Below are 13,924 nucleotides of genomic sequence, written 5' to 3' on the forward strand. Positions count from 1 at the left end.
TGGAAAATTAAAAGGGGGCTTGGTTTGTTTAAATTCTTGCCAAGGATATCTAGAGCTTGTTTATTTCAAATAGTTTGGCTTAGCACAGTCCATAAGCAGTTACCCAGAAGAGTACATAAAATTACTGGTAGGGTGGTACATGAAGATGCCTCCAGGAATGTTCTTCATGAAAGATACCTTGCCTCTTCCATTTTTAAGCGGTTACCTCTGATATAATGGATAAGAAATGAGTATCAATAAACTAGACAGCAGTATCTAGAACAACCTGTCAAGTATTTGCATGCAAGAAAATGTACCCAAACTCAGAACATTGATGTAAAGAAGAATGAAACTGAAGTATATGGCTTTTACATTTAAAATCAAGTGTAGTTATGCCAAGTATAAGTTGTATATATGTAGCTTTTTCTCTCCTTCCTTTCTACCGTCTACATGAAATATGCTAGATAAATAAAGCAAAAGCACAAACATACCTTTTAATGTGTTGTTTTATCACTAACTACATTTTTGATTAAATAAAATGTGGACCAGATAGTCAATGATTTCAATAGCTTAAAGAGGTTTTGCCAGGTTACTAAAACAAGATATGGTGTCTAAAATCCATTGTTGTTAAAAGTATGGTCTGTTCTTCCTTGAATAACTGAGGTTTTAAATATGAAATTAGGTCATCTCAACCAATCCCAGCTGTCACACCAAGCAGAGGAGATAGAGAATTTGAAGATAAATATTTGTATTTAATCCTTGATACTTGTTTTTACTCTTGCTAATAGGGCCTGGTATTGATGTGCCTGCCCCCGATATGAGCACAGGTGAGAGGGAGATGTCCTGGATTGCAGATACCTACGCCAATACCATAGGACACTATGTAAGTTCTGAGCAAATGCTTCAAATTAAAAGCTTCCTTGCTCTTTGCGGAAACCCAGCCAACATTATGCCAGAGATTTATTGCCTTGTTGACTAGTCCTCTAATTTTATTTAATTGTGTATGTAACTATAGCACTTTAATCATGGGGTTTTAGGTCATGTTTATGAAAAAAGAGTATGAAGACTTCCTCTTCAGACATCACAATGTAAAGTTTAGTTGATATGACCAATTTCCAAAAAAAAAAGCAGCTTCAGCAGTCATTTGACATGTTTTCATGTGTTGCATATAATGGAATAAATAGTATGGTCATATTCAAACTGCATTAAACCGTTGGTCCAATGTCCTCTTTTTTCACAGCAGTATTTAAAAATAAAGACCCGCAAACAAGTTTTCAGGGAGATGGTCGTTAGCCCCTGGTAACTCTGACCATGCTTAATGTCGTCCCGGTTAACATTGTTTCGTTATTACATCCCTGACCTATTAGAGAACATACTCATTTAAAGTTGCACAATGTTGCCTTATAACGTTGTTTGGCCGTGGGGTCTTGGAACCAGGGTGGGTCAGCAGCCTCCCATCAGCTCCCTTCCAGTTCCTCTCCCCAGTGCCTCCCGCCCCCGGCAGCCCCACGGATCAGCAACTCCCCCCTTCCATCTGCAGCAATCAGCTGTTTCACGGGTGTTCATGAGGCTCTGAAGGGGAGGAGGGAGGACGCAAAGCGCAGCCTTCCCCTTCCCTCCCGGTGCCTCCCCCCGCAGCAATCAGATGTTTTGTGGGTGTTCAGGGGCTCTGGGGGGCAGGAGTAAGGATGCGCTCAGGGGAAGGGCTGGGGTGTGGGCAGGCCTGGGGTAAAGCCGGGAGTTGAGCACACGCATCTTCCCCCCTTCCGCACCTCCCCCCCCCCCACCCCCGGTGCAGCCATGCATGCACCATCCAGAGGAGGGAGTGGTGCGCTCCAGAGGGATAGTGTGGGTTCATCATCACATTCAGTTTCCCCAGGGAAGTGTTTGCAGCCGCTGCCCTGCAACTACTGTGTCTCTCCTTGGTGCTGCCTTGTAGAGTGTGAGACTACATTAACAACAATGTGTTGAGGGCTCAGCCGAGTGCTAGTTCATCATTTAGCAGCAAGGGAGTCTCTGGGAAATATCCCACCTGCTATCAACACGGTTGTTTTAGGAAAAGCTCAGGGAGCTCATGAGCAGGTCCCCAGACAATCCTCTGATTAGCACTTGTTTAAAATATATACTGTATAAGTATATAATGTCTTGTGTCTGGCAAAAAAAATTTACCTGGAACCTAACCTCTTCCTATTTACATTAATTCTTATGGGGAAATTGGATTTGCTTAATATCGTTTCGCTTAGTTGCATTTTTCAAGAACATAACAAAGTTAAGTGAGGAGTTATTGTATTTTACAATGTTCTAGAACAATATGAAAGCACAATAAGGTGGGTGATTAATGACGGACAAAATTCAGAATTGGCGTGCGTTTTAAAATCAGACTTTCAGTCCTTTTTGACTATTTAGCTAAACTAGTTTGTTAGTTTAACACTACTTGTTACATACTGTATTAAATTAAATACTGTATTAAATACTCCATCTCTGTACAATGAAGAAAGATAGTGTTTCTGTTCAAAGCCCACATATTTAGCTCTTTAAAAACATTTGATAAATGGTAAAACTTCATTAAGACTTTAAAGCACAGTATCTCAGGTTTTTGCATCCGTTATTGCAGTGATTTCTCTGAAATTGTTCATCTATATATTGACAATTAAGTATGGCTAGTCTTAATTGTTAAAGTGCCTGAGTGTTTGAGACATCACTGCAGGGCCTGTTGAAGTGACACTGTCAAGCTGGAGAAATACTGCAACTGTTGAATTGTGTGTATTGTGTTAATACCCTGTTGATCACACACAGTTAATCCTCTATATACCACAGGTGCTACAAAAGCATCAACATGTTTTCAGATTACCAAGGAAAGAATTAATGTAGATTTCAAAACTAGAATAGAGCAAGAGAACAATTTGTGTTTGGATACCCACAAAGCAAAAGCAGAAAAACTTGAATTTTGTGCCTTCCAGTTGTTATGATTAAGGCTAAGTTTTTATCATGGATATTTTTAATAAAAGTCACAGGTCATGGGCAATAATGAAAAATTCACGGAATCCCGTGACCTGTCCTTGACTTTTACTAAAAATACCCATGACAAAATGGGGTAGCCTGGGCAGCTGGGGGAAGGAGGGGCTGGAAGCTCCAATCTGCTGGGGTCCCCCCTGCCTGTCACAGCAGCTGGGAGCTCCAGGGTCCCTCTTGCCACCCGCGATGGCAGAGGTCCCCCCTGGTGGCCAGAAGCGGTGGGGCTACTCTCCAACTCCCTGCAGCTTCCAGCCAGCGCTGGCTGAAATCAGAGGTCTTTGGAAGTCACGGGTTCCGTGACATCCGTGACTAAATCGCACCCTTAACGATGATATTCTGCTTATGATTGTGCAAGCCTGCTTTGTCCCTGCATAGTCAATAGTTAGATTTTTTTTTAGCGATTAGCTCTGACTGTCTGAAAACATAATTGTTGGTTAGACAAGTACTCAAATTAATTTTTTTTTTTGATGTTTCAGCACCAGAGTGTATATAAGATACTTATTGGTGGCTCTTTAAGTGTGTCCTTTAAACAGTCCAGCCAAACAAAAACAAAAAAAATAAAGTAGAACCTCAGAATTATGAACACCTCAGGAATTGAGGTTGTTTGTAACTCTCAAATGTTCATAACTTTGAACAAAACATTATGGTAGTTCTTTCAAAAGTTTACAACTAAACATTGATTTAATACAGCTTTGAAACTATACTATGTAGAAAAAAATATGATTTCTCTTTATTTTTTATTCATTTCTGTTTAACACAGTACTGTCCTGTGTATGCTTTGTTTGATTGGATTTTTTGGGGGGGGGGTCTCTGCTGCTGCCTGATTGCGTACTTCCAATTCCAAATGAGGTGTGTGGTTGTCTGGTCAGTTGGTAACTCTGGTGTTCGTATCATTGAGGTTCTGCTTTATTGGTCTAGTTCAGGGATCGACAATGTTTGGCATGCGGCCTGCCAGGGTAAGCCCCCTGGCGGGCTGGGCCAGTTTGTTTACTTGCTGCGTTCGCGGGTTCGGCTGATCGCTGCTCCCACTGGCTGCGGTTCGCCACTCCAGGCCAATGGGGGCTGCAGGAAGTGGCACAGGACGAGGGATGTGCTGGCCACAGCTTCCCGCAGCCCCCATTGGCCTGCAGCGGCGAACCACAGCCAGTGGGAGCCGCGATCGGCTGAATCTGCAGACGTGGCAGGTAAACAAACCGGCATGGCCCACCAGGAGGCTAACTCTGGCGGCCCACGTGCCAAACATTGCCGATCCCTGGCCTGGTTTTTAAAAGGCTGTACTGTTTGTGCCCTCTGAGCTCTTGAGTTTCCCCTCGGGGGCATGCATCACTGGATCTCAAAGATTTTGTACAGGTTTACAATTTCCCTGATGTGCTCAGCATACTAATATACTCTTTGAAGCTATAGAAAAGAATGCTTAATGTGCTATCTCATAACTAGCTCAACCTCTGCTACTTCTGAATGAAAAATCTTCCTTTCTTGGTTTCTGCAGTCATTTAAAATAGTTCTTTAGGGCATAGCTTATCATTTTTGATTTCATACTTTCATTCATAGTGCTATAAACCTGTTATTGCTTGTTCATCTCTGGCATAGAATGCATGTTTAAGGGATGACTGTGTTTTCCCGAGACCATGTGCCTCTTGGCAAAGCATTTACAACTTCTTGTTGTAATCTTTGACATTGGGTGTGGTATTCTAGAGCCAACAGGCCAGTCTCTCAAGCATCGTCAATTATTCATGGGGGAAAATAACAACCCTGTGGGGAAAGACTTAGAATCATTTCATAAATCAGTCAAGTAGATTGCTCTTACACAGCACTCTGCCTGTTTGAGTTAGCTATGGAAATAAGTGTTATGAATAACTTCCTGTACTTGTACTGCACGCATGAAACTTACTTTGTAAAAAATAATAAAATCCAGAAGAATACTTGGCTTCAAAAAGTAGTTCAGGTTGCTAAATGATAATATATTGCCCTCTCATAAATTACAAAATCCAAGTCCTCAAGGAAACTAAAAGCTAGACACTATAAATAGTATACTGCCAGCACAGTAAAACATTCTTAAAGTACAAAAATACATATTTCATTATAACCCAACAATCTGTCCGTTATGTGCTCCTGAGAACTCAAGGCAATAACTTAAGACTTGTGTGCTGTAAAAATTAAGTTTCTCTGTACTTTTCAATACCATCTGTCCATTTATGGAAGGTTCTTGCAGTATCTTCTTTGTAATTCTTAAATGAAAAAATAAACATTTATCAAAAAGAGCTGAACCACTGCACAGGAAAATAGTAAACTCTACAGCACTGAGAGTTTCCTCGCTTCCTTTTCCCACTCCATAAACCCAACTTGTTTTGCCAGTTTCTGCAGAGGTGTAAGCTATATACAGACAAACTTTAGTAAGATTAATTTAGAGTTAAAAACAAAAACCAATAACTACAAAATGTAGATCTAAGCATGGCACCTTCTTACTCAGACATTTTGCATTAAGTTTTGGTCACTAAAGTTGAAAGATACGACTTTTTACTCTTGGTAGCTACCGGCAGAAATATATAAATCTGCGGGTCCAAAAGTGGTGGTAACACTCCAAAAGATCCTTACCGACATCTGGGACAGTAAAGAAATGCCACAAGACTTCAAAGATGCCACAGTTATGCCTTTATTTAAAAATAAAGGCAGCAAAATCATCTGTGATAACAAGAGAGAGAGCCCACGGTAATCTGTTGCTGGAAAAATCTTTGTGTCCTCCTGAACCTGACTGATTTCACCTGTCTCAGAAGCCAATCTCCCAGAGACTCACTGCAGATTCAGACCTGGTCATAGCACCACAGACATGATTTTCAGTATCAGGCAAATACAAGAAAAAAGTATCAAACAAAACATGAATCTGTTCAGTGTTTTCATCAATCTGACAAAAGCATTTGATACAGTCAATAGAGAAGGATTATGGATGATCCTCAGCAAACTTGGTTGCCCACCAAAACTGGTAAAGATCATTCGTTTATTTCTTGAGGGGATGCGAGGTCAGGTACTTTTTAATGGCGAACTCACTGACTCCTTTCCTATTTCAATTGGAGTCAAACAAGGCTGCGTCCTTGCCCCTGTACTGTTCAACCTCTTCTTCACCCAAGTTCTCAAACATGCTGCAGATGGGCTCAGAGGCATATACATCAGATACAGTCACGATGGCTCAGTCTTCAGTCTTATAAGACTTAAAGCAAAAGCAAAAACAAAAGTAACAGAACTATTAATAAGAGAAGCACTTTTTGCGGATGATTGTGCCCTCCTGGTACACACAGAGGGAGATCTCCAGTGCATCGGAGATCGCTTTGCTGAACCATCAAAATTGTTTGGCCTCACAATCAACCTGGAGAAAACTGTGGTGTTGCACCAATTCTGTTCATTGCTCTGTGTCATATCCCCTAGCGTATCCATAAATGGAAACCAACTAAAGCAAGTTGACAGTTTTACCTATCTTGGCACCAACATCTCCCATGATGGATCTCTTGACAAAGAGATCTTGAAGAGGATACAGAGAGCTTCAGTCACTAGGAAAGTTAGATAACAAAGTCCTGAAATCCCACAACATAACCCTCTCAACAAAAATAAAACTTTAATTCTTTTGTGCTCACATCTCTCTTCTACGGCTGTGAGACCTGGACACCATACAAATGGCATATCAAACCGCTAGAGGCCTTCCATATGCAGTCTCTGCACACCATTATGGGGATCCTCTGGCAGGACAAAATTACCAACCTGGAGGTTCTCCAAAAGTCAAATGCTGTAAGCATTGAGGCCATGCTGATAAAAGCCCAACTATGCTGGGTTGGACACATCTTTAGGATGCCTTAATATCTACTCCCCAGAAAAAAATTCTATGGAGAATTGGCATAAGGACACCGGAATCAAGGCCGCATCAGAAAGCGCTACAAAGACAGCATCAAGAACAGCATACACTTCAGTGCAACAAAACTGGATGATCTTGAGAAGGCTGTGTTAAATAGATCAGCATGGCAACACACAACGCTCCGAGCTTTTCAAGTCTTTGAACAGGACAGATATAATCGATTTTTAGCTGCAAGAGAAAAGAGTCGTCATACTACGGATATAGCTACCAAGATGCTCACCAATGACTTTATCTGCCCAATCTGCTCACGAGCGTGCGCGTCATGCTTTTGACTTCAGAGTCACTCCAGAATCCACAGCGAGAGAGCATGAAAACATCATCATCAAATCAATGGACTCCATACACAGCTGCTTTGGATCTGCAGGGCTGTGTGAGTAGGATTCGGTTTCCTCTTCCTGGCAAGCAGAAGCCAGCTGAGAGAAGTGGAGGATAGGGAAAAGTGAAACCTGCTTCAGAATTGACAGAAAAGAGCCACAAGGGCAGGAGAGGCTTGGGAGAAGGGTTAAGAGGGAGGGGAGGGCTTTTTATTTAAGTTGGGATGTCTGGCAGGGCCACTAACCAAGTTTTGACATGACCAATAATAAATATTTGTAAAAAAAAAAGCTTGAAAATTATTTATGCTGGGTCTTTTTTCCTCTAACTGAAGTTTACCATAAAATTCTTGTGCTCATTTGTTTAATTAAACAGTGCTATTTTAATCTTTGGGTGCACTGTTTCAGTAGATCTTGATTTGAGATTGTTCTGGGCCAAAAGATACGGAGGATTTTTCTGAGGCAGATTGTATGGAACGAAGACCGTTTGGACATGTCATACTTTCTCATTCCCCAGCATTCTGTACTATAAAGTAGTGTTGACAGTACGCAGCTCTGATAAATCTTGAGTTTGGTTTTGGTGTTGTATTTTGCTGATTTCCAGACTGTATTTAAGCTCCTGAAGGTGTTCCTGGCTTTGGTTTTGTTCCGGATGTCCTGGCTTGTTCCACCATCCTGGCTAATGGTGCTGCCCGAGTATGTGATTGTTTCTTCACTGGTGAGAACGTAATCCTCTATCCGTACTGGTGATGGTGAGGCAATATTAAAGGTCATGATATCTCTTATTGCGGTTGATTTTCAGTCCAATTTGCCGACTGAATGTGTTGAGTCGAGTTGTTTTTTCTTGTATATGGTGTTGGGTATGTAATAAGAGAGCGACATCATCTGCAAAGTCCAGGTCTTCAAGGGATGAGAAGAGTGTCCATTTAATGCCTCAAACCAAGATCTATTGACACAGTGCAGCCAAAAGGATCTGAGCACCATCATTGCCAGGAGGCGTTGGAGATGGATCGGTCATGTGCTTCAGATGGAAACTGATTCCATCACCTGAGTAGCAATAAGATGGACACCTGAAGGCAAGCGAAAACAAGGTCTCCCGAAAACAACATGGCAAAGAACTGTGGAAACCGAACTGAAAAACCTGGGGCATAGCTGGGAAACCATTGAAAGACTTGCCAGAAACAGACCCAAGTGGAGGAGCTTTGTCACTGTGCTAAACACCAGAGGTGTAATAGGAACATGATGATGATGATTTTAATCTTTAGGAATCTCACTCAGCAGTTTCTACTGATACTAAATATTGAAGCAGAGATTTAAACAACATTGCTATCTGAATGTGGATGGCTTTAAGAATAGTGGGCCTTTCCTGCCAAACCAATTATGCCTTAATGGGTACCATATTAACTTGTCCAGAAAAGCCACAGTAAGTTTCTTGATCGCTGAATTAAGAAATATGACTAAACTTCTCGGCTCTGAAATTCACATTAGTGAGCTGGTACAACTCTTTCCTTTCTTTCCCCATTCCCTTGTATTTTCTAAGGCATTGGCCTCTCTGATGGAGGGAATTGTGGAAAGAAGCTGTGTTCATAAACTACTTATTTCTTCTGTGTGTCGAGTTTAGATTTTTAAAATGTAACTGACTGGAAACCTGGTAATACTTCGAGTTGGCCATGATGGTTGTATCCCTAGTAAGTGGTTATAGTTGACTTACCACCAGAGGGAGCAGACTACTTTCTGAAGGAAACACTTGCATTTAGATGATTTTGGAATAAAGTTTTTAATAAGATGGACCTCACTGTTGGAAAATGAAGGATACTGAGACTCCTATATGTTAATCTTTGTCAGAGTTTTAAGGAGTAGGGTTTATTTTGGGTATCAAGCACATGTAAGGCAACTAGATAGAAGTTTTATTTAGTTTGAGACTGCATAAAAGATGGGGATTTGGTGGCATGTGAATGCATTTCCACGTAGAAAAAGATACTTATCTACTATTTTTCCACATGACTTTGCACTGTAGGCTATCCTCTTGAGGTCAACTGTGGCCCCTCTGTTCAGACAGTAGGAAAGACTAGTTCATAACATATGTGGGTAAAACCTGTTACTTGGGGGGTAAATTTCTTATGATAGCATCTCAGCCAGATCATTGTATACTCACTTCTAAAGTTGTTAGTACACCTGTATTGCATGCTTTCAGATAATTATATTGACATTTCCTGTTGTGACTGTTTAAAGCTAAAACTGTTTAATCACCTTTAAACTGCCCATAGGATATGTCTAAGCTTTTTATGTTGTTTTAAAGGATTAATTTGTCAAGAACAATGATGGTTATCACAATTGTAGAGTGATTACTTACCACTAGAAGGCATGTAACTCACTGCCTTTCTGTGGCTAGTCAGATGGCAGCTTCTATCTGGACCCCTCATCCTTAGAACATGACTGTAAATAAACATACCACTGTAAATTAATGTAAGCATAGAGCTGAATTGTGCAAATCACACTTCAGAAAATTGCACAGTATCTCAAGTACTGTAGTTATGTAATTACACTGCTTTGTACGGCAGGGTAGAATTTTTCTAGGATGCTTATGGTAAGCTGAGCAAGGGAGTTTGGAGAGGTAAGCTTAAAAAGGTGATTCATATCTTCATTATTGCTGTCAGTAAAAGCTATAATGTAAGTACATCAGGGAAAGAAATCTGTTAATGTGTTTGAAGCTCACGTATACATTGTACCTCAGCTGTTGTTTGACTGATCCTCTTCTTGGAAAGATTGGTGCAATTTATAGAATTCTAAACTGTCTTGCAGGATATTAATGCCCATGCTTGTGTCACTGGTAAACCTATCAGCCAAGGTGGTATCCACGGACGTATCTCTGCCACTGGTCGTGGTCTCTTCCATGGAATTGAAAACTTCATCAATGAAGCTTCATATATGAGCCTTCTAGGAATGACTCCAGGATTTGGGGATAAGACATTCGTGGTCCAGGTAATTTTGTCTAGAAATGCAATTGTTTTGGTAAAGAAAGTTGAAAATGTAGTTGCTTTTAAAATCACTATTAAAGCGGTAGACCTGGTAAGGTTTTATAACTGTAAAGATTAGCCTTGCAATCAATTTAAACTTCAAAGCACTTTTCAGACAAGAGTAATCCTTTATTTTGCATTTTTTTTAAATTTTATATATATAGGCACACAGCTAAAACTCCAGCCATTTTCTAAGAACAGTGTTGTATTTATAGACTAAGAGTATGTCTATACAGCAAAGAAAAACTCGCGGCTGGCCCGTGCCAGCCAGCTCAGCCTCACTTGTCTTGGGGCTGTTTCTTAAACTAGAGAAATTCAGCCTAGATGGAGCTATTCTAAGGTGGGTGTATAACTGGTTGGAAAATCGTTCCCAGAGAGTAGTTATCAGTAGTTCATAGTCAATCTGGAAGGGCATATCAAGTGGGGTCCCGCGGGAATCAGTTCTGGGTCCAGTTCTGTTCAATATATTCATCAGTAATTTAGATAATGGCAGAGTGAGTGCACTTATAAAGTTTGCGGATGATACCAAGCTGGGAGGGGTTGCAAGTGCTTTGGAGCAGTGGCTCTCAACCTTTTGAGACTATTGTACCCCTTTCAGGAGTGGTCTTCTGTACCCCCAAGTTACACCTCACTTAAACTACTTGCTTACAAAATACCATGCTGTGACACTTGTATGTTTATTTCTGAAAAATTGCTTACTTTCTCATTTTTACCATATAATTATGAAATAAATCAACTGGAACATAAATATTGAATTTACATTTCAGTGTATAGCATATAGAGCAGTATAAACAAGTTATTGGCTGTATGAAATTTTAGTTTGTGCTGACTTGGGTAGTGCTTTTTATGTAGCCTGTTGTAAAACTAGGCAAATATCTAGATGAGTTGATGCACCCCCTGGAAGACTTCTACGTACCCCTGGTTGAGAACCAGTCCTTTGGAGGATAGGATTAAAATTCAAAATGATCTGGACAAACTGGAGAAATGGTCTGAAATAACTAGGATGAAATTTAATAAGGATTAAATGCAAAGTGCTTCACTTAGGAAGGAACAATCAGTTGCACACTTACAAAATGGGAAGTTACTGCCTAGGAAAGAGTACTGCGGAAAGGGATCTGGGGGTCATAATGAGTCACAAACGAAATACTGTATGAGTCAACAGTCTAGTGCTGTTGCCAAAAAAAAAAAAAAAAAAAGGCAAACATCATTTTGGGATGTATTAGCAGGAGTGTTGTAAGCAAGACGCAAGTAATTCTTTTGCTCTACTCCGTGCTGATTAGGCTTCAACTGGAGTATTATGTCCACTTCTGGGCGCCACAGTTCAGGAAGGGTGTGGATGAATTGGAGAAAATTCAGAGAAGAGCAACAAAAATTATTAAAGGTCTAGAAAACATGACCTATGAGGGAAGATTGAAAAAGTTGGGCTTTGTGTAGTCTGCAGAAGAGAAGACTTGGGAAGACATAACAGTTTAAGTATATAAAAGGAAGAAGAGGAGGAGGGAGAAAAATTGTTCTTTAACCTCTGAGGATAGGACAAGAAGCAATGGGCTTAAATTGCAACAAGGGCGGTTTAGGTTGGACATTAGGAAAACTTCGTAACCGTCAGGGTAGTTAAGCACTGGAATAAATTGCCAAGGGTGGTTGTGAAATCTCCGTCAATGGAGATTTTTAAGAGCAGGGACACTTGTCAGGGATGGTCTAGATAAGACATAGTCCTGTCTTGAGTGCAGGGGACTGGACTAGACCTCTTGAGGTCCCTTCCAGTCCTATGATTCTGTTGCTGTGTAGACTTCTAGGCTTGGGCTGGAGCTTGGGCTCTAAACACTGCAGGGTGCGAGGTTCCCAAAGCTCGGGCTCCAGCCTGAGCCTGGAAGTCTACAAGGCAATGATAGAGCTGCACAACCCGAGCCCCATGAGCTTGAGTTGGCTGGCACGGGCCAGCTGCAGGTTTTTCTTTGCTATGTAGAATACTCTTACTGCTCTAGACATCTTTTCCAGGTTCTTGGAGCTTTAAACTAAGGGGTATTACACATTTCATGTGTAATGTAGCACCACTTTTTGCAAAATTATATTCTGTAATTACTTCCATATAACAGAAACACGAGCCCTTTATTTACCTTATTTTTGGATCCTAAAGAAAAAAATTCAGAGCTCAGAAAAATTTGAATCCGATCTGATCTGTGGTATTATGAAATACACAGATGTATTTAGGTCAACATGATGACCTAGATTTTCAGTTTTAGTTCTGATTTTTTTTTTTACTTTTGTGAGACCTCAAAAGACCCTTAATTCAAACTATGCTCCTACATGGTTTAGGACATGAATATTTGGCGAGAAGGAAGACTACACTGAGAAATGGATTTCTAATACTACTTAACATGCGTAATTATATCCTTCAAGGGTTTTTTGAAATTTGTCCTGTTCACCAGGTTGGATAAATCCATAATTATTGAGCTTTTAAATGCAGAATCTGGATGATGGGCCAGAATGCTTTATTTGGAACTGTTCTCATATCAATGTGGCTAGTGTTAGAAATGGCAGAGGACTGATTGCTACATTTTTAGTAATGAATCCACAACATCATCTAATCGCAACCTACTGTGCTGTGCCAGTTAACCAGTGACCCGAGACAAACCTCCTGTACCCTATGTAGAAACACAATAGCACAGCAATGTCCCCAACCTTTGGAATTCACATATTGGCAGCGCCTAAATATAAGAGTCTAAAACTAAACAAGCAAACTGAAAACTTGGCAAAACAGTTGAAGACTAATCAAGAAAAAATGAGGACACCGCACTGAAGACAAACTCTGTACATAAATAGAACTTAATTCTTGTATCGAAGATAGCTTCTGATGTAAAAGGGGAACTATGCAAAATAATTTGAAAGCAATAAATTGAAGAGTTTCATATTCACTCTTCCCTGGAGTTAATCTTATTCCCAGCTTTGCCAAAGACTTCCTGTGTGACCGTGGGCAAACCACTTAATCCATGCTTCCTTACCTGTAAAATATGGAAACTTGCAGGGGGCTAAGGTTTAATTCACATTTGTAAAGTAGTATGGTTAGAGGCTACTATTGAAGTGAAGAGTATAAGATCATGTAATTTAAAACGATAGTTTTTGTGGAAGACTGCTTTAGAGACAATAAAATGGATTATCAGAAGGACAGGGCTCCATTAAAGAGTCAACATGAGAAAACAATTTAGTTGTAATTTGTTAATAAATAAAATGATATTGAGCCACTCTTAGAGGCTTTAAATTTTGCAGGCATTCCATATCTGTAGTGACTAGAGGAACACAAGTGTCAAGCAAATTCGGGAATTGTCATTTAAAAGTCCCCGGAATCCTATATAACATTCAGTTACGTGCACATTCAGAAAATATGTGATTAAGGCAAATGTAGTTATGAAACATTACATTAAGTGACTAAATGAATAGCTTTAAAGCTGTTTATCCTCAAGAAAGAACTTACAAGTACACTAATGCAGTAAAAATTTATAGCAAGTTTCAGAGTAACAGCCATGTTAGTCTGTATCTGCAAAAAGAAGAACAGGAGTACTTGTGGCACCTTAGAGACTAACAAATTTATTAGAGCATAAGCTTTCGTGGACTACAGCCCACTTAAGTGGGCTGTAGTCCACGAAAGCTTATGCTCTAATAAATTTGTTAGTCTCTAAGGTGCCACAAGTACTCCTGTTCTT

General features: G+C 40.2%; 1 protein-coding gene across 2 annotated transcripts in view; it reads left to right on the forward strand.

The window, feature by feature from the left end:
- Positions 1–13,924, forward strand: part of GLUD1 (glutamate dehydrogenase 1) — a 55,885-nt gene that overhangs the window by 30,694 nt on the left and 11,267 nt on the right. For both annotated transcript variants that reach the window (XM_034776695.1, XM_034776696.1), the window contains exons 5-6: positions 768–862; positions 10,009–10,188. In XM_034776695.1, the coding sequence (XP_034632586.1) occupies positions 768–862; positions 10,009–10,188 (275 nt within the window). The remainder of the gene's footprint in view (positions 1–767; positions 863–10,008; positions 10,189–13,924) is intronic.

This window comes from Trachemys scripta, chromosome 7, assembly GCF_013100865.1.
Source record: "Trachemys scripta elegans isolate TJP31775 chromosome 7, CAS_Tse_1.0, whole genome shotgun sequence".
NCBI classification, from domain to species: Eukaryota; Metazoa; Chordata; order Testudines; family Emydidae; genus Trachemys; species Trachemys scripta.